Source organism: Coturnix japonica, chromosome 15 (genome assembly GCF_001577835.2).
Source record: "Coturnix japonica isolate 7356 chromosome 15, Coturnix japonica 2.1, whole genome shotgun sequence".
NCBI classification, from domain to species: domain Eukaryota; kingdom Metazoa; phylum Chordata; class Aves; order Galliformes; family Phasianidae; genus Coturnix; species Coturnix japonica.
In genome coordinates, this window is record NC_029530.1 from 7,491,038 (window position 1) to 7,519,022 (window position 27,985).

At 45.5% G+C, this 27,985-nt stretch overlaps 1 protein-coding gene across 4 annotated transcripts; it reads right to left on the bottom strand.

Annotated features, from left to right (window-relative positions):
• Window positions 1-277: 277 nt before the first annotated feature.
• On the bottom strand, window positions 278-27,676 carry ADORA2A (adenosine A2a receptor). 4 transcript variants are annotated; one of them, XM_015878417.2, is made up of 3 exons: window positions 27,535-27,676; window positions 12,689-13,575; window positions 278-5,918 (listed from the first exon to the last, which is right to left on the bottom strand). In XM_015878417.2, the coding sequence occupies exons 2-3, from the start codon at window positions 13,036-13,038 to the stop codon at window positions 4,958-4,960; spliced, it is 1,311 nt and encodes a 436-aa protein (XP_015733903.1). In that variant the 5' UTR covers window positions 13,039-13,575; window positions 27,535-27,676; the 3' UTR covers window positions 278-4,957. The 4 variants fall into 4 exon arrangements, with proteins under 4 accessions (XP_015733903.1, XP_015733901.1, XP_015733902.1 ...); XM_015878415.2 differs by lacking the exon at window positions 27,535-27,676 and adding an exon at window positions 27,359-27,441; XM_015878416.2 differs by lacking the exon at window positions 27,535-27,676 and adding an exon at window positions 26,737-27,253.
• Between the last annotated feature and the right edge of the window lie 309 nt (window positions 27,677-27,985).

The window sequence follows — 27,985 nt, forward strand, 5'->3', positions numbered from 1 at the left end:
TGACACTGCAGTGTCTTGGGAAAATACAGCACTCTACCTCATGTTCAGGACACAGATGTAAACATTTTCTCTTACTGCCAGATGGCAGATCCAAGGATGTCAGTTGTGAGGGGCTCCCAGTCTGTCTGGGTCCATCACCTTGTCCATGCTGACATCTTTAACAGGCAATGCCAGGGACAGAGCTCTCCGGAAGAATAAGCCTATGGAAAAAGCTAATAAAAGAATAATAAAACATTCACAAAATAGACAGATCTCCCCTGGACAAAGACACTCATGCTCACTTTTACAAATATATTTTATTATTTGAATGTTTATTAAGAAATGTAACCAAGACAGACTCAGCAGCACCAGTGGCTCCTCATTGCCCAGCAGTCTGATGACTTCACAGATATTAAAAACTTCACAGGTTCAAGAAAGAAAACAAACTTTGGTCAATGCACTTTAAATACAGATGCATGCACAGATTCTCCCTCCCCTCCCACTGGTAACTGACAAACAGAGGGAAAACAACAACAATATTTGCAAAACATTTAAATTAAAAGAGTGTTTCTTAGTGACAGCACGTGCATCAGGTGTTCGTAGTGTCTCAGCTGACAGACCATAGAGAGAACCCTCCAAAGAAACACGGGCAGAAACACCTGAGACAGAACAGGGGAAGCAAAGGATGTTCTCAGATCAACAGGTTCCAGTCTTGAATGCAACACAATCTTGTGTTAAGAGTCCCAGCAGACGAATAACACAGGAAGCTATACAGAACCCTGCCTCATTTAGGGTTTAGTTGCCTTGTGCAAATCAGGAACTGTTCTCATTTTAGTTACTCTTGATATGTTTTACTGTAAAAAAGGTCAGAAGCTCAGTGCTAGAAAGACAAAGCTCCTTGGTCTGCCTCAGAGTAGTCTGATGCCCAAAACAAACAGGAAAGAACTATTAGGCAGCTAATGTACCAAACACCTCTAGAGAATATTCTACAGTTTCAATGCATCACAACTGTTACAGTAGGCTTGTCCTTCCCACAAAGCATGGCTGAATTGACTTTTTTTAAGAGGTAGGATGGTGTGTGTGGGTGATGCTCATGAAGTAAAAGGGTTCGTTTCAGCTGACTGTGCTTATGAAATGAGACAATGCATCTAAAAATGAGATAATCCAGAAAAAAAACAGGTCTTCATCAGTCACATATAAACCAGACAAAGTCAACCCCCTGCAGTGACCCAGGAGCACCATAAGACTATGAATCCCTTCCAGAGACCTTATTCAGCCATCCCCATTCCACTGAGGCTATCAGTGCAAACCTCAGCTCTTCCCAGCACATTCACCAGCTCCCATGATATCCTCCCAAACACATACCCTACAAATCTTCCTTCCACATCAAGATTTCCCATCAAACCCTAACACCCTCCTACACCTTAGAGACTTTCCTATACCCTGCAGCATCTCCCAGAGCTTATTTTCAAAGAAAGATCAAAGATTCAGAGTACTTCATGTAACTCCCAGACTTGCCCGTACAATAAGCTTGCTAGCACCAGCTAGGACCAGTGGCAAGTCCTTTCTGTCTACATTACCCCAACTGTCCTACCATGCCCTCTGTCAAACCAGTGTCAGCTTCATCACAACTCCTTTTCATCTCACTTGGCTCCATTCAAAAGCTGCAGTTCAAGCTTGCACAGAACTCAGATACTGCCAATCCAAAAGAAAGCACAGAACAAAATTCTAAGTGCATTTTTTTTTTGCACACACAAAAAGCAGTGTCCTGCTGAGGAAAAAGACCTTAGAACTCCGTGTGATAAAATTACTCCTGGCAACTGATCAGAATTTTACTTTCTCCAAAACCCTATAGAGCAGACAAACCCTGGAGCCTCGGAGTCTCAGGGGAATGGTGAAATTCATGGAATGCCCTCTTACCAAACGAGGCACTGCATCTCTCTATGGGTTTTGAGCCATTTTTAGTAATACGTTTCAGTTCAGTGAAATTAGTCTCTTCTTACCCCAGCTCTTACTCTCTGCACCCACTGCACCTTGGATTCCTAAGGAGATCTTCTCTATACTCTCCTGATGGTCACCTCATTCTTCCCTTTGTGTTGCACCACCTTTGTTTATCCAGAATAGCTATTTCATCAGCTAAATCCCCATCTGGAAGGAAAATGGGAATATGAGTAGGAAAGTTAGGAAAAAAATGTGGAATTTTAACTTGTCAAATGAGTCTTGCTCTGTATTTTGGAAGAGGTGCATTTCTCAAGAGCACATTTTATTCATGGGATGCTAAAAGTTATTTTTTCAGTAAAAGGAAGGAAGCCTTGAAATCATGAAACGAGAAAGAAGAATTTCAAAATTCTGTTCAAAAGGCTCACGCTCTCCCCAACAACTTCAGAAACATCTTCTGAAGGTCCATCTCAGACATATGTTTGCCAGAAGGCACACAGCATGTGATGCAATTGGCCATCCACTCCTTCCTGCAGACTACAGACTTCTAATTCCACACAAAACATCCTGCCTCCTTACAACCACTGCACATCCTCCTACACACATCCCCTGGTCCCTTTTTGTTTGAAATCTAGATCATTAATATTGAAAGGGACCGGATACACTTGGGAGGCAACTCAAACAGTGACAGAAAAACTGATTTCAGGACATCTGGAAACTCTAAGTTTGCTTGGCAATCTTACTTTGGTTGGGCAGGGTAGTTTTCCAAAGGGACAATCTTAATTGGGTCACATCAATATAGATCAATTCGATTCTTGTGGCAACCAAGAAGAACCCGCAATTGAGTGTGAAGAAGCTCAGGAAACAATAGAAAGCAACCAACCTACATCAGCTGTTGAAAGTCTGATGCAACGTGACATAAAACATCCCTTTACAATTGCAACTAAAGCTCAATAGGAGACACTTCTGCACTTGCCTGTGTTCCAGCACATGAGCGACACTGGTATTTTCCCACACTTCCTTCCCTGCTCTGCTTCTTTGTGAACCTAATTGTTATTGACATGAATACCGGATGTAATCTTGTGCTATTCTTAGAAACATTTCAGCTCCCAGCTGAGGCCTAAGGAGATCAGATCCCCGTTTTTCAGACTGAATTCCTCTGTTGCTGTTTCAGGAGGCCAGAGGAGTCATCCTGCACAGAGCCGACAGAAATATTCCATCAAGGAAGATAAAGAGCAACAAGATCCCAAGTCACCCTGCAGAGGGAGGGCCTGCCTACAGCATCAGTCATAGGGAAATGGCCATGTATTTGCTAATGATGCTGGAGTGATAATCTACACCTTTGATGTTAGACTACATGGTAGAGCCATGCCAAGAAAGCAGCAGTGCAATTAAACTGTGGAGTCCACTGCTCTATATACTTCCCTGTCCTTCTGCTAAAGATTGTGGTGGCAAATGCATCCTTTTACCCACCTCACAGTAAGCTTATTGCCAGCTTAGAGCAGTCACATACTTTGGACGCATTCAGTATTATAAACCATTCCTCACCTGCATTCAAACTGACTGGAGAAAAAGAAAGCTTTTTTCAAATAAAACTGGTAAGACTGGAAAACATTTAGATAGAATACAAGCTAACATGGCACTCTGCTGTCCCTGAGCTACCACAGCTTCATAGGTGATACAGAAAATTACTGAACTGCTGTGAAACTTCACTATGACAAATCATATCAGTGCATACCTTTGTTGTAGCAGATTTGCCTGTTCTCTTATACATACTACTTCAGTTTCTAAGCAGACTTCTACTAACACTGACTGCTTCCAGCTCCTCAGAGTGTCTTCTAACCAGACAGAGATCTGTTGGCCTCTGCACTGCTGGGACACATCAGGCTTCACAGTAAAGCACATCAGGAAACAACTGAAACCACAGGAGAAAAAGATGTTCAAACAGAGCTGGGATACTAAAAGTATGTAGGTATAACTCATCTTGTGTCATTCCCCACCCTGCCTCCCCATCAAAAACACAACAAAAAAAGTGTCCCACAGCCTTCTGAGTGAGAGTGACAACTTTGGACCACAGAATTAATTTGCACTCTGGGAACCCAGGGCAGACATAGACACTGAGGAAAAAGCAGTAGTCAGTGCCCACCAGCCTACAGACACCTCACACCTGATGACTCTCCACAGCACCTCAGGGCATGACCACCCCTGGTGACAAAGATCATCCATGCTCTAGCACCAAGTCCTGCTGACTGTCCTTTTGCCAAGGGAACTCCATATTAGTCTATTTTCATTATTTGCTGGATAGGGTGGAGAGCTATGAGGTTACATTTGTCTTGTGCATCTGGAACACTGAGTGCCCAGGGAATGGATATGAGTTCTTGTTCATCTTTATAACTTAACATAACGTAATTTAATCAAGACAAGAAAAAACATCTAAGCAACCTGTTGCAGTATAAGCTTTAAAAACATGAATGAAAGACAAAATGTCATGGTTGAAGGTATCCAAAGCTCCCATCAGGTAAATTCCTTTCTTGTCCAAGCAGCTGATGGCATCCTTCCTGACCAATAGATGTTGCTATCTTCCTTCTATTTGTTGCAGGGCCAAAGAATTAGACACTCCTCCATGTTGCTCTTTACAATCAAGTCAATGCTTTCAGCCATGGTTTTATTTCTGTTGGTAAAGACAGCAAAACAGACCTACAACCACAGAAACACAGTACAGCATAATATCACGATAGGTCCTGCATCAGCAGTCTCCCAGTGCTCAATCTGGAATGCTATCTTTGATCCTGCCACTGCTCTTGGTGACAGGTCATCGATGGATAACGTCTCCCTCCTTTCTCAGTCTGTTTCAATGGTCTCTTGGCTTTTTCTCCAGTCTAGTATTTAGGATGGCCACAACAGTCCTGGGTAAGAACCCCTTCTCCACAGTAACTTGAATACACATCTCTCCCCCCGCCCCCCAGCCTCACCTTCTACCGTGGCAGAGGCCGCCCATGGAAAATAAAATAATTATACCAGGAAGACCATGAACGATTCATCAGGAAACATCAGCTGTTGCAAAGGCTGTGCTTTCTAGATCTGAGAAAGACACCTGGGCATCTATTAACTCTTCATGGTGAAGCTCCCTGTTCACACATGCATCTGAGAGAATCCCATTTTTGCAGGAACGTGGGAGATGCCCATTTGTCTCCATGTCCAGAGCATTTCCATTCTGATGCCATTCCAAGACAGCTTTGCATTTGTTTAAGTCCTGCTTTTCAGGATCCCTGTGGATCTCTCCATTCGTGTATACTTCTAACGCATACTCACTGATTCGTATGCTGGCGTTCTCTCCATCCCCACCATGCGTGGAAGTCCTAATGCTGGCTGTTCCTGCCTTGAACTGCTCTTTCCTCCCCAGGATGTGCTGGCTGATGATTTTACGGAAGGTGTATCGGAATTCCCTGATTCGGTAGGCATAAATTAGAGGATTTACAACCGAGTTGGCATGAGACAGGATAATGGCCAGATACATCAGCCAGAGGGGAGCATGAGCACAATTTGGGCAAAAAAGGGTGAAACAGTTAATAATATGTAGTGGAAGCCAACAGACTGCAAACAACCCAACAATGATGGCTAAAGATTTGGCCGCGTGGACTTCCTTCTGCAAAGTGGACCGTGAGCGTTCCCCATGCACCATCTTGTTCTCCATCTGCTTGAGCTGCCGTCGGGCTGCCATGAAGATTTTCAAGTAGATGCCAAACATGAGGAGAAGAGGCAACAACACGCAGGCAAAAAAGTTGTAGTAGACCATGTACTCCATGGTGACCACAGCCTCAAAGAGACAGGCTACCATACTGTTGCTGCAGTTGATGGGAGAGGACTTATTAGCACCCAGCTCATCAATCTGGGAACGCTTGTGCCACCCTAGCATTGGTGTCAAGCCAATGATGAAAGATAATACCCAGCAAATGGCAATGATACCTTTGGCTCGAGAGCCCGTCACCAAGCCATTGTACCTGTAAAGCAGAGGAAAAAATGAGAATTACACCAATGTCACTCAGCAAACCCCTGACACCCAGACAATAGTCCAGTGCCCTGGAGGGAAGAAGACAGCAAGAAAGGCATCTGTTTCTTCAGTCATGCCTTTGAACTGCTGTGTAGAACCCACCCTGCCCAGTACAGACTCCATAGTGACACTGCATGCCATCTACTTCCCTCCTTGCTCCTTTAGGCAGAGAATAGACTACAGAAAAGCAGGGAAATTAAAACGGTTTTCAGCTTCATTCCACCATGTCATTTGGTCATGCATGCAGATCTTGCCTGGATAACTGGCATAACTGTTCTGACCTGTGGTGGTGAAGGCCACTATAGCTCCTCTGCCAAAGGCATAGAGATGGCTCCTCTGTTCTGCCAAGGAAGCAGGCCTCTAGCACAGAACTGCTATGTCTGTCTCACCATTGATCCACCTGTAAGCCAAAGGACTGGAGGCACAGTGCCACTGGCCCCATAACCTAGGTGGGTTCCAGGGAAAGTCTGTTGCTGACTGAGTTGCAGAGGCCAGGCTGGCATTCCCCTGGACGTTACCTCACTTTGCTCCCTCTTCCAATAAATCCAGCATAACCAGTCTCCCCTAAATAATTGAGATGAGGCCAGCAGTTTTCCTCAACATCACAGCAAAGCTGACCCCATATCTTTCTCATAAAACAGGAGTTAGTTCAGCTAAGGAGAGTGCTCTGACCACAGGTAAACTGTGGGCTGCACTGCACACACCAAAGGTAATCTCAGTGATGAAGATATTGATATACCTAGCTCAAGCCAAAGCTCCTAGCAATAAATCCACCGAGATCTATTGAACAAGACAATAAGCAACATGGTAAGAACCTGACAGGGCAGCCAGGGACCTTTGTTTGTTTGAAATATCAGCCAGTTCCCAAGGCCTCACAGGTTACTGTGAGTCCTGAGCTGACTCCACCAGTTCTTCTCTCTGAAAATGTAAATCAGGGCAACAGTTTAACATTTCAATGCAATTTCCTTTCCTTGGTAACACTTAGCCTAGAAAGTAGATGGCTGGATTCCCACATTGTCCAGTGTGGGTCCCACACTGCATTTGACCCCATATGTCTGCAATCGGACCACAGTAGCTCTGGGCTACCAGTGTTTACCCAGTTCTCCTTCTCCCCCCATCTCCAGAATTCTCTCAGCAAATAAACATTAACAATAATAATAATAATCCAACCAGCCACAGAAATATTTCCATCTCTCAATGAGATAGTCCCTCCCACAGATTCATGCTCCTATCCTAACACCAGTTCAGAGCAGGGAAAGAGAGATGCTGCTTTCTCCAGGCACAGCAATGGAGATCTTGCACGCACTTTAAATCCCTGCTGGTGAGCTCTGGAAACAACCTGGCTGATATAAGACCTGGCAGACTCCATCCACAGCTGCATTTCAAAATCAGAAAAGAAGAAGCAGCTGAGGGAGCCAACACAATTATCAGCACCTAAAATACACTGAAATCCACCTTGCAGAAATTAGAGAGGGATTCAGCTGATCCTGGCACATAAAAAGTTCTCTCTAGCAAGAGATGGATCCTACTCAGTGCCTATAGGAGGCTGAGAGCACAGCATCGATACTAGCAGAGAAACTGCTTACATTCAGAGCTAATTAACACAGCGAAACAGCATCTGTGCTTTGAAAAATACCCTTGGGGAACAAGAGGTTGGCCAAAGGCACTTGGAGCTTTAGAAAAAAAGAAGGAAAAAAAAAATAAAAATATCACAAAACCCTCCAGCCCTGGAATTGACTACATCTTGTCAGAGGAATTTTGAAACTGTGCAGCTGTTATCCCACGACTAGAGCTGTCCCATCCCTTCCACTAAAAATACATTCATCACTGCTCCGCGCAAACAACTCCCCCCCCCCTGCCCCCATCCCACTCAAGCTTCTCCCTCCTTCTTACCCTCTGGGGATTCCCATGCAACAAACTTTACGAGGCTAAGGAACAGAACTTAACCCAAGCAGCTTTCTGCTTCCCAGCTGCACTGTACCAAGCTGGCAGTGCTATCAGTTTATCAGTACATTTCCATAACGCTCAGCATCTCCACAGGCTAAGAACAAAAGCTCACAACACCGTGCGTAGCATCTCTCTGGTTGTCTTTCTGGCCCCCAGGCCATAATTGCTGCCTGTACCCACAGTGCTGTGGAGCTCTGGCTGACAAAGTCAGGGCTTTCAGGGAGCATCACGCTGTTTGAGCTTCTGGCACCCTGATGCAGGAGGTGCAGCCCGCTGAAAGGAGCTGCTCACACCTACAGCCCGTGCTCTGCATAGCTGGAGAATGATTTGCAGCATGTCTGATGTGTCCAGACAGCACTGGATTGCCTGTGCTCGAGCAGTTCTAATGCTTCCTGGAAATACTGGACTTGCTACACAAACAACAACTGCTGGTGAAACTGCAGGCACAGAGAACACATATGCAGAGCAAAGACACTCAGGGTGGAAATGGGTGTGGGGCTGGGGTACCTGGCTCCTCCATAAAGTCAAATCCATTTGTGCAAATACCTGCAAGCATGGATATCTTCCCCCAGATAATTCTGCCTGCCCTGCTGCTCTCCCACCAGCAGACCGGCACACTGCTTCCAGGGGAGCAGCTGCTCTTGGTCACTGCACAACTCCCCTATGCTGCCTAAACTTAAACTGGCTGAAGATGTGATACCTCTTGACTCCTCACCTAAGCTCTGCCATCAAAATAACGACTAAAGCAGAAAGTGTAGTGCATCACCTGTCTGATCTGTAAGTCTTGAAACAGGGTGGAAAGCAGAGCTGCTATGAGAACCACAGGGTCCCCAGAGAGAGGTTAAAATCTTCCATTCATTGCATGATTTGTAGCTGGCCTGACTCATCATCACAGCTTCTGTCTGGTGTGCTGCTTGTCTTCCAAACCCAGCCCTGGCTGATAGCATGGCTGCCCTTAGCCAAAAGGCCCCACCACGTGCAGAGCTCACACCAGCCACTGTCACTGCATTGCAAGGGAGCGATGAGCTGCACTTGGAGGGCACTGCTCTTTGATCTGAATTCCAGCAGCAATCAGTGCTTCTGAACAACTCACTACAAACACAGTTCACTGAGCACAGTGCCCAACAGCCCACACATCCCTGGCAGTTACAGTCACAGGGGCAGGAAAATATTCTATCCCTATAACATGTATCTGAAAATGAGGCACTGAACAGTCCCAGATCACTTGAGATATCTTACAGCAGGATATCAAACCCAGACCTTCTCACACACCGCTCAAACAATTCTTTCCCAAAACTCTCAGTCAAGAAACATCCTTCCTTGTTACCAGATGATACCTGATACTGGTACTTGATTGTGCTATGGGAACAGGCAGGATGGGACCCCACAGCCAGGCACAGGGCTCTGAGCAGCAGAAGCAATGGCACTGGGCAGGCACTGCTCTTATGCTCACAGCTCTACCAGCTTCCAGACCACAACTTTGGCAGCAGCAAGTTCCACCTCAGCACACAAAGCCATAGACAATTCATGTTGCTCTCAAAGCCATGCCCATGGTTGTTAGAAGGAGAAAGCAAATTATTATTTTATATTGGGCTGAATCTGTTAGCAATCTATTTGACAAAATATGAATATGTGTAGGAAAAGCTTGGCATAAGGTCAAAAAGGCTTATGGTGAGCAGGGAAAGAAGAAAGTGGGTCAAAGTGGCAATAAAATATTAAACCACTGATTCAGATGCTCATCTATGACTGCTTAAGAAAGTCAGCTATCTCCAGAGTACCTCCCTTTACAGGACAAGGTCTCCACTTCCAGCTCCTGCAGTTGGCACCGCATGGCAAGCACATGGATTTATGCCACAGGCCAACACCTGAAGCCAGCACACAGAGCAAAAAGTAACCTGAGAACACTTTTCTGTTTGGTTGCAGGAAGAAACACCTTCTCTCCTTGCAGTACATCAGAGCTACCTGTCCTTCACCACGGGAATATCTGCACCACCAGAGCATGCACAAGAGTATGTGGCTGGGCACGGTGCCCTTGGAGCATTTCCTGGCACCAAAAAGCCTGGAAAATGGCAATTGTTCTTGGCCCGTGACTTTATCCCGGAGCTCAGACTCACAGCCAGTTTTGTTTCGAACACCCAGGGGTTTTATATCAGTGAGTGCAGGTTTTCAGGTACCTGCCATGCTAGAGACAGTTTGCAATTAGCCCTACTCCGAACAATGGCTTGGCCTTGCTTTCTCAGGAGCGCTTTGTTGCCACTTTCAGAGAGCTACACTTGTATTAAATCTGGCAGGATTCAGCCAATGTTTGAGAACTTTCTGAAAGTCTTTCAAATTCTGTGAAATATTTTAATTATTTGACAATTAACCATTTTTTTTTCTTCTATTTTTAAATGTTACCGATATATGCCTTTCCTCACTGCCATTTTATGGGGACTGTTCTTTTAACCACAGAAAAATCATTCCAGAGGTAACACCAATTGCATACTGAGGTATCCAAAACCAAGCAGAATAAGGAACCTCATTCGTCTCCCTCCCTAATGCCTACAGCTTATTTGTGTGTGTGTGTACACAACCACAGAGATATCCATCGTGGTTGCCTTAGGACGAATCAGGTATGGAACAGTTAAATGTGGAGAAAAAATAGGTTTGGTGCTTTTTTTCTTTCCCTTCTAGAATACAGGAAGGAGATCTCATTTATTTTTAAGAGTAATTATCTAAATTAATATTGGGAATGTCTGGTGTTATGTTTCTTATCCTCTGAAGAGGAGAGAAGAGGTATTCCCCTCAAAGGTCTTACATTCAAGAATGCGGAAGCGCTGCATTTTTAGCAGGAGAACTTTCCTTCCATTGGTTTGATGCATATTTGAGACAACCAGGCATTTGAAAGCAAAAAGTGAGATGTGAGCAGTCTGAGTCATGCAGCTTCTCCCTCTTGGGCGAATAGCTTTCACTTTCTCAGCATGTCAGAAGCTGTAAATCTAATGTTTATTCACCCATAAACGCTTCTGGGGAAAACAGAATTGACAACTTCTTCCTTCCCTTTGTAAAAGGACAAACTAATAGAGGACGACGAAGAGGAGGAACCCATAGATCTACCTGTTGGTTTCTGTGGCCAATCAACTCAACTGCTTCTGGACTGGAAGAGGGTGTGCTCTGTTATTTCTAAAACAAAACAGTGAAACAGGTACAGCACCCAGTGCTGGGCAAGCCAGAAAGACTTCTTCTGAAAGACACTCTACTTTAGCTATTCCAGAAAATCAAAGATAATATAGTTGCAATGCCAATAATAATAATAATAATAAAAGGCAGAAATCCAGATTTTTAAAATCCCTTTCCTGGAAGGTCATTCTCTAACCATATGAATGCTTAAACCACCTGCAAAAGTTTCCAGAGTTAATTTGCAAGAGATTAAAGACATTTCACCTTTTCAAAACCAACTCAGATGCAAGCTACCAAAGGCTCTACATCTGCTTCTTTGTGCATTTATTATCCCACTGGTTTATGATGTGAAAACATTTATCTGTAGAAATGTAGAAAAGTGAAAACAGTCCAATTTATAGGTACTAATCTATAAATTCATAGGTTTTCCTCCACAATGGAATAGATTCACTTTTCCTTACAGCTACACCAAAAGTAGACGGTCACACAACTGGAAGTTTGGAAATTGGCAATTAACAGCAATGTTACATCAGCTGATATGAGCCTTTAGATATGACTATGCTGCACTGATCCACATGGAAAGGTAGAGCAGGGAACAGGAGGTTTATTTTAACCAGTGTAAGCTGGGTGAGCATTGTATTCAGAATGGACAAAACTATACTGGATAGGCTGGCACAAAGAGATTTAAACTCAATAGGAGTGAAGATAACCAAAACCTCCAAGTTGAGAGCACAATAATGAGAATTTTGTTCCATTTTTGCAGCCATATTTCTTATTCAACAGGATACGAAGTCTCTCCACTGGTGAGAGCATGCTGCATCCTCCCATAGGAGGCTCCTATGCTCTGCCAGCCTTGGCCTCTCCCAGGGCTTCTTCTGCATGTCAAGTTTGCTGAACAACTCTCAAGCATTGACACAAAGCATTCAGACCCAGCCCCATAAAACACAGTCCTGTTTTGCACCCACAGGCAGATGTATCCTGACACAGTGCAGAAAGCTGAACTGAGTAGCACCCCCTGCACACATACCAAAACTCCCCCTTGTCCCAAACCAGCCCCCCTGGCTGCACACCAAGTAGCAGCTAGTCACATCTAGCTTCCAAACACAATTATTTAAATCATAGAATGGCCTGGGTTGAAAAGGAACACAATGATCATCTAGTTTCAAACCCCCTGCTATGTGCAAGGTCACCAGCCACCAGACTAGGCTGCCCTTTATGGAGACCAGAGGAAAAACCACCTTCAAGTCTGGAATGGACACAAGCCCTTCCCTTGATCTAACACATGGGTGTCCAATCCTTTGGCCTGCCTGGGCTGCCCTGAGTGAAGAAGAATTGTCTCGGGCCACATCTACATGGGCTGCTCTGAAAGTAATGCCTTTTATTTATTTCCATGTACCATATGAGGGCTGGGAAGAATGGGAAAGAAATCACTCACAAATCCAGCATCCAAGGCAGCCTCTATGAATGTGGGTTTTGGTTTGTTTTCTCAAATCATAAGGTGAAAAACGCTGCTGCTCATTATCTCTCCCTTCTGCATTTTACCTTGAGATCTGCTTTTACTGATGCTCATTCCCCACTAAGTGCCCCCTCTGCCTTCCAGCCCGCCCTGCTCACCTGAGGGGTATGCGGATCGCAATGATTCTGTCGATGGCGATAGCAAGGAGGCTGAAGATGGAACTCTGTGTCAAGACCAGGACGAAGCAGGCGATGAAAAGGCAGCCATAGAAGAAGGCACAGAAGCCAGTGCTGATGGTGATGGCAAAGGGGATTGCCAGCACTCCCACCGCAATGTCAGCAGCAGCCAGGGACACCACGAAATAGTTGGTGACGTTCTGAAGGTTGCTGTTCAAATAGACAGCCCAGCAGACCAGGACGTTCCCCAGGATGGCCAGCACCGCAATGATCAGTTCCAGGATGATGTAAGCTATGTCTGAGAGGAAGTCTTCTTTCCCATGTACTAGCATGGTGAGAGCGACCAGGCCAACGTGAGAACGTGCCAGAAAAGCTCAGCGTTCATATCTGCAGAGCACTGAATGGCCAAGACACCTCGAAGCTGTCTGTGCTCTGCAGAGCGCTCTGCAGCTGCTGTGAGGGTGGCTCACACATACACGTCTCTGCACATGGCTGCTGGATGTCTTCACAGGAGCAGGTGTCAAGAGAAAAAAAGACAGGGCTCGCTCGCTTCGGCAAGGTGGAGTAATTCAGAGCAATTCAGAGCAATTCACACTCTTGCAGACGGATATACAGAATACCTCGTGTAGTCAAACAGTGCTCCCCAGGTCACAGAGTTCAGCTGGCAACACGACACAGTAAGTGTGCTGCACGTCAGCATCACATCGGCAGTGAAGTTTTGTTTCCTGTTGACAGTCACACTGCTAGTCATGGCTTCCTGTCAGACATACCTACCAGCAACATACTCCATTCTCTTTCCCTCTTTCCGCCCAAGACTTGGGAAACATTCTCTTCAGCTGAAGCAAATGTTCAACTTCTCTTGTAGTTTCCTTAAAAACAAATGAAATAATGATAATAACCAAAGAAAAACCACATATGCTAAGTAATCAGCTCTACGGCGGAGATGGAAAAAGCAAAATCTCATTAGAGTGGCATATTAAATCGATAACGGATATTAAACAGACCAAGAAGAATAGATAATTGGCAAAAATCTCACATTCTGTCTATCCTGAAAGCTGCAGGGCCAGACCCAAGGCTCAGGAAGGCAGCATTTCACAGTGATGATGAGAAACAAGAGATGTTTTGTTTTTGAGGCTACCAACTGAGCTGGCACTTCTGCAGCTGCTCGATAGTCTGCCCTGAAACATGAGAGCCCCATTAATTACGCCTTGGCAAGCTCTGTGGCTGCACAGAGGAAAGGTGGAGGAGGCTTTTACATACACCTGTCTCCCTCTGATCACAAACACAGTCTCAGGCCATCACGTGCAGCCCACCCTCATGTACTTTGCACAAATGCGTGCTTCGCCAATACACAGCACAGCAATGGCACGAACACTCATTCATAAGGGGGTTATGCATTCACTCTGTTCCCACACCCGTTTTTCCTCCAAATACATGCATACTGCAATGCAATTGGAAGCAGTGAGAATAAATAGTTCAAGGCATGTCAGACAGCAGCGTCAGTACTTCCCTGCTGGGAATGGACACACAGTACAAGGGTCTTCACGTTGCCCTCCTGCAACACCATCTTTTTGCTCACATAAATTTTATCCTATCGGCAAACCATTTTATTTGCTAAATCAGCATAGGACATAATGTTTTTTGTTGGTTTGCATCTACAGATACTGATACACTTCACAGAGAAAGTCAGCTTGATTGTACAACTCCTACCAGCCAGGAACACATCCAGGATATACCCCTGTTAGATATGCACACATAGGCACAATGCCACCACCATATACCAGAGAGCATATTTGTATTCCTGCATCACACACAAACCTGGGACACACCACGGTGCAGGGTAACCCAACTCCTACAGATGCTGTTTCACAGGGATAGTTACACACCACCTACTTGTGTGCCTCATTTGCACACTGATCCTGCAGGTACCTCTGCCTTCAGTAATGCTGCATTTCACCACAGTTTCAGCTAAAAAGTTTATCAACAAAGATACAGTTCTCTGAGATCCACGCCACAGTTAAGAGAACCATTTGCTGTGCTACCCTGTAACTTCAGTTTGGGTCTAAAACCTCATTTAGAAAAGCTTTGGTAGCAATATTTTCTCATTAACTTCTGAAAGCAGCAAAAGAAACCATAACGGGTTCTCTTAACCATAAGAGACAGATACAGCACTGGCTAATAAATGACTAACTCAGGTTCTGAGGCAACGCACACCTCCAAAACAAACAATTATTGGTACCTCATTCACTAGTGATGGGTCCTGGCCTAACCCAGCAGGTTGCATGCCTTCACAGTTCACTGTTTTGAAGTCAGAAACCTAATTTCTCAGGACAAAATAAAAGGCTAAAGACAGTGATAATAAAAGAAAATATGATTAACTTGTGATTCACATCTGATCTCAGGAATATAATCTAATTTTAGACCTTTCATTGATTTAGAGCTCTACTGCTAATGCAGCATTTGAAAGGAAAGTAAATGGCTCTTGGTGGCTTGGATACGTTTCAAAAACCCAGCTTCTCCTTCACCTCCAACAATCTTTTGTATGTTTTGTTTGGTTTGTGTGGAAGAAATGAACAGAATAGATTAGTTTGTGATACAGCTATTAAGAGGGAGATAAAGATCATCCATTTAATCTTTTCTAAAGAACAAAAACCCCAAGAAGTCTCTATATTGTTTATCTTCCTTTAGCTAAAACCCTGTTTTCCAGTGACCTCCCACGGATTGCATCTACCTTCTGGAATTTCAGGGTTGTTGGCAATGTGCTCCTACATCACTTCTCCAATGTCTGATTGCCCGTTTCAAGTCCCAATAGGTTTGTTTCAAGGCACTGATAATAAAATCTCCCCTGCAGCCTGCCTTCCAGAGAAGGAGATCAGAAGATCAGATAGGGACAAAGAAAATCGGGAGGAAAAGAAAAGAAAGGGCAAGACAGAAAATAAACGACAGCGCTTTGTGTGAGAGAGTAAGAAAGGGATGGGAACGGCAGGATAAGAGTTGGCAGAAGCCAAAGAAACAACAAAAGGAAAATTAAGACTGTAAGAGAAACATGGTGTGTTTGTTAGATGGGTGCAGGCTCCCATGTTCCACAGTACCACAGCTGCATAGATGGTGATGGGGTAACTAACGTTGTCAATGAAACAGGGGATACTTTTCCCAGTGCTAGAGCTCCCTTTGGTTGGATTTTCAATTCGTATTAATCTCTCGTGCATTTTGTTTTACCTGGCTCTTTCAGTGGCTCACCTCAAACTTGTTTTCCAACAGGACATGAACTAAATCAACACTTCTGTTCTAAAGAGATCCCCTCAGACAAATTATTCAGCACAAATACAACTCTGGAATTACTGATGGCTCTGCACATGTGCTGAAAAAGCACGATGCTGGAAGCTGAAGCTTAATGACCACACCACATACTGCTTTCTAATATGGCAGAGCTTTCAACCTTCTACTTCAAACGTTTATTTCGTGGTCTCGTTTTAATCTTTCAATTTAGCTTTCAATTTGTTTGGCCCTTTGTTTCCCATTCCCTTTCACAACCAGCAGGCTAAATCTTCAGCCTAGGTATTTATTGAGAGGCAATCTGCAAGATGTTGTGTCCAGAGGAGGGCATGTCCTTTCACCCTAATCCGCTCCTAGATGGGCTGGAAAATACTTAGAGAGTTCTGCAGAGCCTGCACGTCTCAGAAGAGAAATCACCAGAGCTGAGCAGGTGCCCCAGTCTCAACCAAACTACACTTTGTGTCTGCCTCAGCACCAGTGCTTCTGCAGTAACAACTGCTGCTAGAAGCAGGGATTGCTCACCACACAACGCCAGCACATCAGGGCTCTCACCTACTACTTACAGAGGTGTCACCATTCAGGGAGCTTTCACCAAAGAAGTCAACCCAAACTTTCCTTGAGTCTCATTGACCTCTTACAGTTGCCAGCCTTCAACAGCATGACACATCTTAAATTGCAGACCCATTTGCAGCTCACTCTAAAACAAGGAAAGGGCCAATCTCCCCATGCACATCACTAGAAATTCACTGCGCAGGGACAAAAATGAAATACAGAGCACTCAGAAGATACATTACAAAATCATTGACTTCATGCAAAACTCAAAGGCTCAGCAACAAGGTCTGACAAGACAAAATTAATTAACTTGTTTTACTCACTGGGGAAGTGTATATTTAACAGATCAGGCCCTTGAGGGATCAACATTGCAAGCCTCTCTAAACTTTAGAAAAATAATCTGTATCACACAATCTGCTGGACAGCTACATTTAGTATTTCTTCTCAAGCTCATGTTTTGTCTTGTTAATTGGATTAATTCTTCCTTGATACCCTGGGCCATGTTCTGGCTTTTCCCCTATTATTAAATAAACCTTTTTTTTTTTTTTTTTTTTTTTTTTGGCACTCATAAACCTGTAAAGCTGTTGCTTTGCTCATTTTTAGTGGCTTGGAACACCCTGTTCTCTCTCAGATTTCAGCCCCAGTGAAAAACTGCTCCTTGAAAACTCAATAAAGCACCTGAACAGCACGTACCCATGAAGCAATTCACCACTGAAGACCAAGCAAGCTTTTGTTTGGCATCTCCAGTTGGTTTTGGACTAAGGTGCTGCTCCTTCACCCTCCTGATCACCTAAAGCATTGAAGTGAGCCCCTGGCCACTGCTTGCTTCCCACCACTCATATCTAAAAAAACTCACTCCCTGCTCTTGGTCCCTTCAGGCAGCGCTCAGGCCCTCATCCAGCCTCATTCCTTGGGCTGCCATCAGACAACATAGCCCTCCCCAGGTACCAGTTGACTACAGATCACTTTGCTCTCTAGGAGAAATTCCTTCCATTCACACATGGCTGCAAGCAGAACATTACTGCTGCTAAAACAGTCATTTTCTACTTACCAAAGCCTTTAGGGGGGATGCTTGCTGCTTCTAATCCTCACTTAAAGCCCTTCAGCTCAAAAAGAATCTCGCTATCTTTTACATTCAGGTTCCTTAGAAAACTCTCTCTCCTCATTTCTCTAGAGGATCAAGACACAGTGAGTCAATGCGCACACAGGCACTACACCAGTTCACAAAACAGCTCAGACTATAAACAGAGCAAAAACAGGGAAGACAGTAGCAGCACTTTTCACTGTTGCCTGCAGGTTTGCTTTCTGAACCCCAATATGTTCTATGAACACACATCACTTAGAGCAGCTCCCCCACAGCCCTGACCCACCACACAAGGGCTGGAGACAGTCCCAGTAGTTCTCCCTTGAATGATGGAGGAATGCAGTGGGGTGGGGCAGGAAAGAGAAGAGTAGGGAGGCATCACCCTACTAACCAAGACACACTTGTTCTGGTTGCTCTATTTGCTTTATTATTGGCTCTTGGCTAAATGATCTTTAGGTCATCTGCTTACAGTAATAGGAGGAAATTAAATATTAATAATAGACTATTTCCCTCTAGACTGTTCTTTGTTAACAAAAGGTACAAGTGAAACAAAGCAGACAAAATTATCAGCACTCCATGCTCTTGGTTTTCAGGTACCTGGAGCACTTGCAGCCCCCTTGGATCTTCCTGGAGCAGCAGAGATCCCATGTCCTGGTACACTTGCCTGCAGGGACACCCAGACAAGCACACAACATGGCAATGTCTTGAAATCCTTCCCTCTATCAAGGGACTCCACATTGCGGCCTGACCCTTGTGGAGCATCATTTTAGACTTCAACCAAAACAACATCCAAGCCACTGATGTTCTGACTGAGAAAAATGCAAATCTTTTCAAGTGCAGAGCTCATCTCCCTTCAGGGAGTGAAGTCTTCCTACAGCGTGAACCCTGCAGCAGGGTAACAACAGATCAGCTTTGCAGATTATCCAGTAATACTAAATAGGATGAAGGCTTCAGTTTTGCTAAACTCAGGCCAATCCCCTCTTACAGAGAAACAGTAGCCCCCCAAGATCTAAAACCAGCACTCTAAACACTCCAAGTGAAGGGCAAAAGAAATGGTTCTTCAAAAGTCTGAACTGCCCCAACAGGGAAGAGGGAAATTTGTTATGTTTTCATCTCTGCTGTAGCTCAGGACCAAAATGGAGTGCATAATCATGTCAAGAACAAACATGGTGAATTTGGGTGCCAAGTCTTTACCAACGAGGAGACTACTACAGATAGTGGAGCTGTGATAGCAACACAACCCAGGAGCAATCGTACCCCTCAAGCTTGTCCCATGTCTCTGCTCTTCCTGTTTATTACCAACATAAAGTAACAAACCAAAAAAGCCCAGAAAGAGAAACCCCACTGGACAACAAAGGTCACAGTACCGATGAGCTGGCTAACAGGAACAGCAAATCTGAAACCAATACTTCAGCTTTGCCTCCTGCCCTCCGAGTGCTAGGAGTGGATTAATTTTTATTGCTGTAGCGGAAGAGAGGATTGGAACAGAACACATTTGACCATTATTTTTCCCTAAGTGGATGTTATAAATGTTTAAAAACAAGCAAGGGAAAAAAAATAAACAAAACAACAAAAACAACTCGTTGTAATTATTCCCATTCTAATGGTCACTAAAAGACAGGGAGGGCAAAACTAAGTAAGGCTGAATGACCAGCAGTTAAATAAACCAGATGAAACAAACAAACAAAAGGAAAAGGGCTCCCTTGTGCCCACTAGAGCAGCATGATGACATCCTGCCAAGAGGCACAGAAACATGGTGGATTTTTGAGCAAACCATTTGCATCCAAGAGTGGTAATGCTCATTTACCTACAGCCTCATTTCCAAAAGTTAAAAATGGAGCATTTGAGTAAACTGTCATAAGGCAGATATGTAAAAAAAAGCATAATTAAAACAATGAATCCTGGCCAGAAAGAAGTTACTACTGCCAATATCATTCACAGCGTCTCTGAGGATCCATTTTTCTTTTCCTGTGTGAGGAAAGAACTCAAAGGCAAATTTTGCCTCCGCACAGCCCTACCACAACCAGCTGTGTTCACACATAAGAAGCATTTCCTTCAAGAACAAAATAAAAGAAATAAGGAAGAAGGATTTCAAGCAGAGGTGACCCACTGAGGAATACAGGCTAAGGAGGAATTTGCTCTGAAAATACTTATCCTATTGCTAATGCATCCATTCGGGTGTATTTTAACACAGTGAACTTCTCTCCAGATGTGACTTCATCTTTCATTTTTATACAAAGTTTCCAAAAAGGTGATTCAGAATTGGGTACATCTGTTGATTTTGCTGTGTTCTTATCCAGTTCACAATCCCATTTGTCTCTTCCAGCTACAGACTTGCTCTCCATCAGGCCTTGCTCCCTCTGTGAGCTTGTGCCCTGTGGGCTGTGAGCAGCATTTGCCCAAGTTCTGCCCATGGAACACCAACTCACATCTGCAGAACAGGACTGTCAATGTGCCAGGTTGGCCAGCTCTCCATCATCTTCACAGCAGAAGGAATGCAGCTCTTGCCATCTCTCCCTGTGGGTCTGAAAACCATTCTTCAGCTACACTTCCCTCTCCCATTGTGCAGTATGAACAGCGATGAGCAATATCTACCTACCTCAGAGCCAAAGAAAAGCTCTCTCATCTGTGGGTCATACACTGACCCCTCTGAACAGGGGTTGTAACTGCGGCCCCACCAGGAAGTCGCGTTACCACCCAGGTGGTTTGACTCATGCCTACCCAGAGCATGAAAAGCAGCTGGGCCTCTGCTGGGTTGCAAACACAGCCCAGCACATCCTTCCTCCCCGCCTCACCCCCTTCCCTTGTCACTTGGAGCTGTGACACAGCAGCAGCACTTGGCTCATGCTCTGCAGATCCTGCCCTGCCCCAGCACCCTGGGGTTCCCCCAGCCCCACTGGTTGCCACTTCCCCAACAAGGGCTGCTTGCTGCTCATTCACAGGAGCCGTAACATGTCCTCCTCATGCCCTGCAACACTGCTGGGTTTCGGCCAACACAATATACCCCATTTCTTCCTGTGCCCTGGCCCAGTCTGAATCACCCACTCATCTCACCTCAGCTCATCAATCCTGACATCAAAACAGCACTCAGACAGTGTGCTCATCCCAAAAGCAGATGAACGTCAGATTTTCTGACTGCTTACTTTATTTCCAATAACTGTCCCTCTCCCCTCACTTTTTTAAGGGACCTACCCCACCTCACTCCTCCCCATTTGCTGTGCCACACCTCATCATGCCCTTCATTCCGTGCCTTGTGGCCTCAAATCTATTTAAGACCTCTCTGTGCTCTGCCAACCTCTGTGGATAAAGAGTTGGCTCTCTGATGACGTCTCAAGGCCAAACACCATCATTGTCCCTTCCTCTTCTGTTTGCTATAACTTGCATCACACTTCTATCACTCTTGCAAAATGACTTGCATCTTTACCACACCCAAACAAGCCTTTCTAGAGGTACTCCATGGGTTATTATTACTATTATTTTTGCAAACCCTTGATAATAATCCATTTTATAAGAACTCTCCGGTGCTGCTGTTCTTTGATCCCAAAGTCTCAGGGTTTAGCTGGTGCTTCAAGGACTCTAACAAAGCTCTTCCTTCATTTCCTAAGTCCGTGTGCTGTGGTAAAAGCACATCCGCTGACAAGCAACAGCCTGCTGCTCCAGCCTGCTTCCTCCTCTGCCTGCTTGGGACAGAGACACCCAGTTCTGGTATAGAGAGCACACAGTGCTGGTGAAAATTACATTTCTAGTTAGAGCTTTCCTTTTACATCAAACCATTGTATGAAGAACTAGCAGACATTTGCAAATCACTTTAGGAAACATTTTTATGGGACAAAGCATCTTGTTAGCTGTTTGTGAACTACAGCGCATCTCTACAAGCAGCAGAAAGATGGGCAGCAAACAGCCTGCTAAAACAGAGATGGCTCTACCACACTGGGGAAGTGGTCCCTTTCTCCCATATATTTTATAAGAGAAGATGAAAAACTCCAGCTATACAGGAACCCACAATCACCATTTCAACCAGCTGAGGAAGGAGAAACCAAGAAGGAACTGTGGTGTGTGGCTCAGTTATAAAAGATATGGGTAGAGCAGAAATGGATGCCAGTGAGTCACCCAGCATAGGCATCCCCAGACCTGAGGATGGTTTCTCCCATGTAGACTGTGTCCATCTCTTGCTTGCTGAAATCACCCAGATCAGCTGTATGAAAAGGAAGATCAGGAAGATCCCCCTTCAATACTGGTAGGAAAAGCTACAAAAGCCATCAATGAATCCTGTTTCCATTCGCCAGCCCACAAACACAGCTTCTTACCTTCTATATATCCTGCAAGAGCTGGTACCATGCAGATGTACCAGAGAAAAAGAATCACAAGCCACGGTAAACTCCCCTGAATCCTCTACAACTACATATATTACAACCCTGAATGCACCATAATGGTCAAGCAGAGTATGGGCCAGCATTTAAGCAAGACTCAGGGTGGTATAAAACAACAGATAACTTCTATTAGGCATATGACAAAGTCAAGTGCCTCAGTTTTAACAGCTCTAAATAAAGAGTCCTTATTTCTGGGAGGGAAGCTCTTTTTTGGAATCAGGGTGTTCTAAGAAACCCCCGACCAGGCAGCCATTAGACACAGGTTATTTTTGACCTAAAACTCAAGCCAAAAAACAACCAACTTTTGGAAAGTCAGTATGCTTCCCCCACGCATACGCCAAGAATCATAATGGAGCTGGTTCCTGCCCAAATCAGTCTGTTGTTATTTTCCATCATCCCATTGAACCTGGGCACTGATCTGTGCATCGGACGTATGTGGAAACTGTAATTATTCCAATTAATTTCAATCACATGACTCTTTCCTGATGTTTGCATTAAACAGTCTGTTTAAATACCTGGTAGCTGTTCTTTTATCCTGGGAAATGTTTCCTACAGAAAACGCGAGCCTGTGTCTAAGTCTGTGCATCTCATCCTGAGACCAAAGTTGTTATCATCACAGAATATGATATTTAACAGCCCTCTTCTCTTGACTCCTTAACCTCAACTGATTCATACCAGGATCTGATTATCCTATTCTGGGGTAGCCTCAGCAACCAAAATGACAGGTCAGTGTGCAGAGGACTTTCCTAGTACAAGAAGGAGGATGCAGATAACAGGTCAGCATTACTGAACGAGTGAGAATAGAAACACTTAGGCTCCCATTGTAAGGAAAAAAAAGAAAGGGAGATAAGAAGAGAGAGAAAGCTTTGTAAAAACAAACCAAAATAACTCCAAAGAATCAGAAGTGGGAGAAAAATAGAAGAAAAACTGAGATGTGAATACTATATGAGGAAAGTACTTGTAGCTGAGAAAAGAGCGAAAACCACCACCTACAAAAGGATGCGTCAAAAGAGCAAAATGAGACCAAATTACACTTCCCTCTGTTCAACAGCACTACTCACCCAAACACGCAGGGCCCCTGCCCAGGAGGTATGCAGACATGACCCCCCAGCTGGCGCTGGCTTGGATCCAGCTGAGCTCCTCTCCTGCCCTCCTTGACAAGCTGCCCAACAAGGAGCCACGACTATCCCTGTGACAGGGAGACTGCAAGCTCAGTATCTCAGAGAGCTGGCAGATAAAAGAGTCCAATCTGCAAGTACTGAGAATGGCTGAGTGCCTTCCACCCTGGCTCTGAGTGCAATCACAAATGCTAATCGACAAGAGCCCGGCATGTCATTTGTCACGTCTCCAAGGCTCCAGGAAAACCCCCCTTTCCTCTCCTTGTATCAGCTGGGGACAGGAAGATTCCCTCATCCTCTGCACAAGGCAGCCTTTCCCTCCCCCTATCCCTGGCTCCAACCATCTAAGCAAGAAGTTTCACTCCCTGCTAACTTCTCCATTGTCTCAGACGCACTGTTTGCAGACGTTCCCTAAAAATGCCACAGCAAGTATTCCTTATTCCTCTTTCAGGTTTTTCCACATCCCCATGTAACACCTGGCTGTTATCTCGTTACTTGTCAGATAGCGATAAACCCACTGCATGCAACCTCTGACCTATCATCTACAAGAAACACGATCCATCTTGTAGTTGTTCCTTTTCAGGTCCCGTCTTCCACTGTTGTATTTGTAGCAAACTCCTAATCTTACTTGAGCTTGAAGAACGTTATTATATATACATATATATACACACATATATATATAAAACATAAAAATAACACTATCAAGAGCCCCAAAGGAACTTTCTTTCCTGGCCTTCATGGCAGAAGATTTACTACTGCTTTGTAAGCCAGGAGGTTGCAGCACACCCACACTCATCTATCCTCTGCAATGTCATTTGCATACACTTTCTACAAGATTCATTGTATTTTATGCTACCTGGTGATTATTATTCTTTTTTTAATGTTCTAAAATAATTAACCAATAGGTTCAATGATGAGAAGCATTCTTTCTCCAGAGCAAACCAAACTAAATCGATAGGTTTTGAGTTGGTTGCTTAAATGGACATGGATAGCGAGGTCTAACAAGCTCCCAGCTCCCACCTGAGCCACTTCTGCCACTCCAGAAGAGCACACATCTCCCTTAGGAGCTCTCCCATTCTGTGCCAGCCCCACTGATTTGTCTGCTCAAAGCACTGAATTAAACTCCAGGTGTCAGGCTTCATATGATCAGCTCCTTACAAAATTCAGTTCAAGGAGGGAAAGAGATCACACCCTTAACTAACTCCCATTTACCAACTATCTGCGCTTGATGAAGTAGTTCTAAATTCTCTTAGCTCATCCTTTGCAAGTTTCTCAATGAGGTTAAGGTGATGAATGAGTTATAGCAAAGTTTAAGCTGGATGCTGACTGTTTCTTGCATGCCTGGGAAGAGAGGAATCTCCACTGCAGGTCCTTTAGGAGCAGGATGAAGACATAGCTGCTGGGAAAGGCAGAGCTGATTCTGCCTTCAGGCAGCAGCATGGATTAGATGACCTCAAAGTACCTCCTGAGGATATTTTCCATAATTGAGAGTTGTATATGCCATCTGGCCATCCTGATCTAGAAAGGTTTACAATAGAAAAAAATGTGAAAAACAACCAATAATTATTCCTGACTCAGATGCAGCCTTTGTGAGGGGAGAGGCATCTTCTGATTCTGCAGAGGAAACTGAAGCCTTCAGAGGTTAAACTTCTGTGCCCTCCTGAGTCAGAATGCTGCCAGTTCTTTACCTCTAATGGACCAAATCACAACATTCAGCTGCATGAGCAGATAGGCCAGAAACCTGCCCTGTTGTGCTGAGGTCACTTTGCCAGGGCTGTATGGACTCTCTTTGCAGGAGTAAAACCTAAAGGCAAACCACAATGCAAGCAAACCTTCTGGTCCTAAACAGCAAGGGAAAATGAAAGGAAAAGCTCTTCACTGACTTATGAGAGTCCTCCCTGATTCCTTGAACCACAGCTCTGTTTTTCTTAGTGCTCAACAAATAAACCACTCTAATTGCACATCTCTATTTTCAGATGGAAAATATGGTAAAGAAGGACTTGGGGGGTTATTTACCATCTGCACAGAGTGAAGAGAATGAACAAGAGCAGCTGAAACCTGTTTGGGCTGAAGGATGGACTCAGGAGGAAAGTGAGAGCGAGGTGCCACAGGCAGCCCCGAGCTGGAAAGCACCATGTGCTCACAGCTGGACAGAATGAGATGAAGCGCAGCTACAATACGTGTTGTCCCATCTGACGTGTGAAAATGTGGGTGGAAAAGTCAAACCAAAGCGAAGAGCTGAAGCATAGTGAAAACAAATGCTTCGGCAAAAAGATCTGTGAAGCCTTAAGCATCCTGTGCTGATGAGATCACACAGCCTTGGACCCTACAAGTAAAAGGGACCTCCCTATGTGGCAGACTCTGGGTTCAAGACTGAAGGAGATACGTTGGGCCAGCTCAGACCCTTTGGAGTAACAGATAAAAGGATGAGCAAAGATCTGCAGCAGTCCCCAAACCTGCAGGACTGAGTTTTCCCCAGTCATTCTTGAGAGGGCTTGACCACATGGCTCAACATCAAATCCATTATTGAAGATTAAACAGAAAGATGAATAGCTTTCAAAAGTTGATTACGTATGAAAGCAATAGATAGCGCCAGCCGCCCTTATGGAAACATCCCATTAAAATCAGCAAAAATAGAAATGCAAACACAGGAGACCTGGTAGGAGGCTTTTCAGCTCAGATCTTCAGTGCCTTTTGAAGCCACTGATAGAAAAACATAAGCCAAAAACATTACAACTGGGCTGACAGCATCACCCTGACTCCATTTTTAAGGTATAAAAACATGCATGGAAAGCCAGGAAGATTCTAAGCATATAAATTGCAATCTAATCCCATGAGCAGCACTAAAAAGGGGTCCTGCTCACCTACTTTTTGCACCCCAGAGTAAGCCCTCTTTATTTCATATGCACACATACATGTTTGCAGTTTGTACCCACGTCTTTTCTCTGCACATTCAAAGGTTCATAGCTTTCCTACATAATACAGAACTGAACCATCTGCTATGTTAGGACTTCATTTTCATATTGTTTGTGATATTTCTTCATAAAGATCTATTTCTTTATATAGAGATTCTCTGTTTTTCACAGATAGTTATTTCTCCCACACACACAACTCAATGCAAACACTTCTCACGTGCCCACTGCTCACTATCTAATCTCTGTGTTGCTACCTGGCCGTATGATATGCTGGGGGTCTCTATGGCAGGAGCTGGCCATGCTTTCCTTTCCACAGAAGAATGGATTTATCAATTACTACAGTTCTGGAGTTACACAGGCCTGAGACTTACCAACCTGATAAGAAACCTGAAAACAAATACATCCAACGATAGACTTATCTAAGAGTTGACCATCTCCTTAGGAAAATAATTTTAAGCAGTTAAGGCAATTCTATTAACCACTATTTACTAAATGAGTCACGGCGTTTAAGTTAACCCTTCCTGTCTCCTCCGTGGCCCCTCTGCCCAAAACACTTTGGAAATCAACTACAAAGCTATGAACAGAGCCCGGCGCTCGGAGCCCGCCCCAGGACACAGCAATACTTTAAAGCAGCGCAAAGACAGCACCTATAACAAAGATAACACCTATAGGACGCGGAAAACTCCCCCCAGCGACACCCTGACCCCGCACACACCTGCTGCTGCCCGAGCTTCTCCGTTTCAGGGCGGCATTGCCCGTCCCGTTGGGCACGGAGCCGCCCCGCGCATCCCCCCGCTGCTGGAGCCCGGTACGTCGGGCACAGCGGCCGAACTTTCCTCCGCTCGGCACGGAGCGAGGAACGGGACGAGGCTGCGACCGGGGTTAGAGCCGTCTGTTAAGTCCCTGCCCTCTTCCCCTTAGACCGATCGCAAAGCGCATGGAAATCTCCTTTGTTAAACAGTCCGCACAAGTTGACAGGATGCAGGGTGCTCCCGGGGAATCACTATTTTATGATTAATTGCTTTCCAGCACAAACGGCAGCCGAGGAGTTCGGAGGAGGGCTGGGTGCGAGGGGACAAAGTCCGGCACCTGATGGTTAAGGGAAAGATCCGCGGGGCAGAGCCCCGGCCGAGGGGGTGTGTCGGGGACTGACAGCCCGGAGAGGGGCCGGGGCTCCGGCAGCGGGGCCGGGGCGAGTCGCGGCTCAGAGAAACGGCCCCGTCCCGGGACTGCGGTGCAAAGCGAGGGGCCGGAGCCGCGGCACACACAGCGAGGGGAGCTCAGCCGCCCGAAGCGCTCCCGTCCCGGCTCCCACCCGCTCCCGCCGCATCACCCACCTGCCCTGGGGCGCCGTACCGCGCCGCGCCCGGAGCCGTGAGCCGCTGCCGGGCGCTGCCCCGCTCCCGCCGCAGGACGCGGGCGGCTCGGGGTCGGCGGCTCCCCCTGCAGGGCGGTGCGGGCAGCGGAGGGGCGGCGCGGAACCCCCCGGCAAGAGGAGCCGCCCCGGGTTTACCTGGCGGCCGAGGGGAGCGGGGGCTCCGCGGTGGCTGGAGCGGGTGGGGCGGCATTGGAGCTCCCTGCAGGAAGTCCAGCTGCCGGAGTGAGGGACCTGCGAGGGACGGAAACGGGCTTTTAGTGTGTCTTAGACAGGGCGCACGGGAAGGAGGGCTTTTCCCACGCGCTGTTGGAAGTGTCTCTTGTCTTTCCAGGCTGCCGATGCCACCCACCGAGCTACAGCCCACAGCCGTACCGAGTGGCACGGCACTGAGCTCCGAAAAGATTACACAAGCAGAGAAACCAGCGGCTCTTTCTCTCCTCTGCTCCGCTGTCTCCGCCACCGACAGCGTGGAAAGGAAACTCCGTCCGTGATCGCTCTGAAAGAGCTCAAAAACGCTCAGCCCAGCCATTAAACGTCTGCCAGAAGTGCCACAGACTCGTCTAAGTTGGAAGGGACCCTTGAAAGC

Coding starts and splice junctions, on each gene's coding strand:
- ADORA2A (XM_015878417.2), bottom strand. CDS start 13,038: ATGCTAGTACATGGGAAAGAAGACTTCCTCTCAGACATAGCTTACATC. Junction 5,919..12,688: donor GCGATCCGCATACCCCTCAG/GTGAGCAGGGCG, acceptor TCTGCTTTACAG/GTACAATGGCTTGGTGACGG.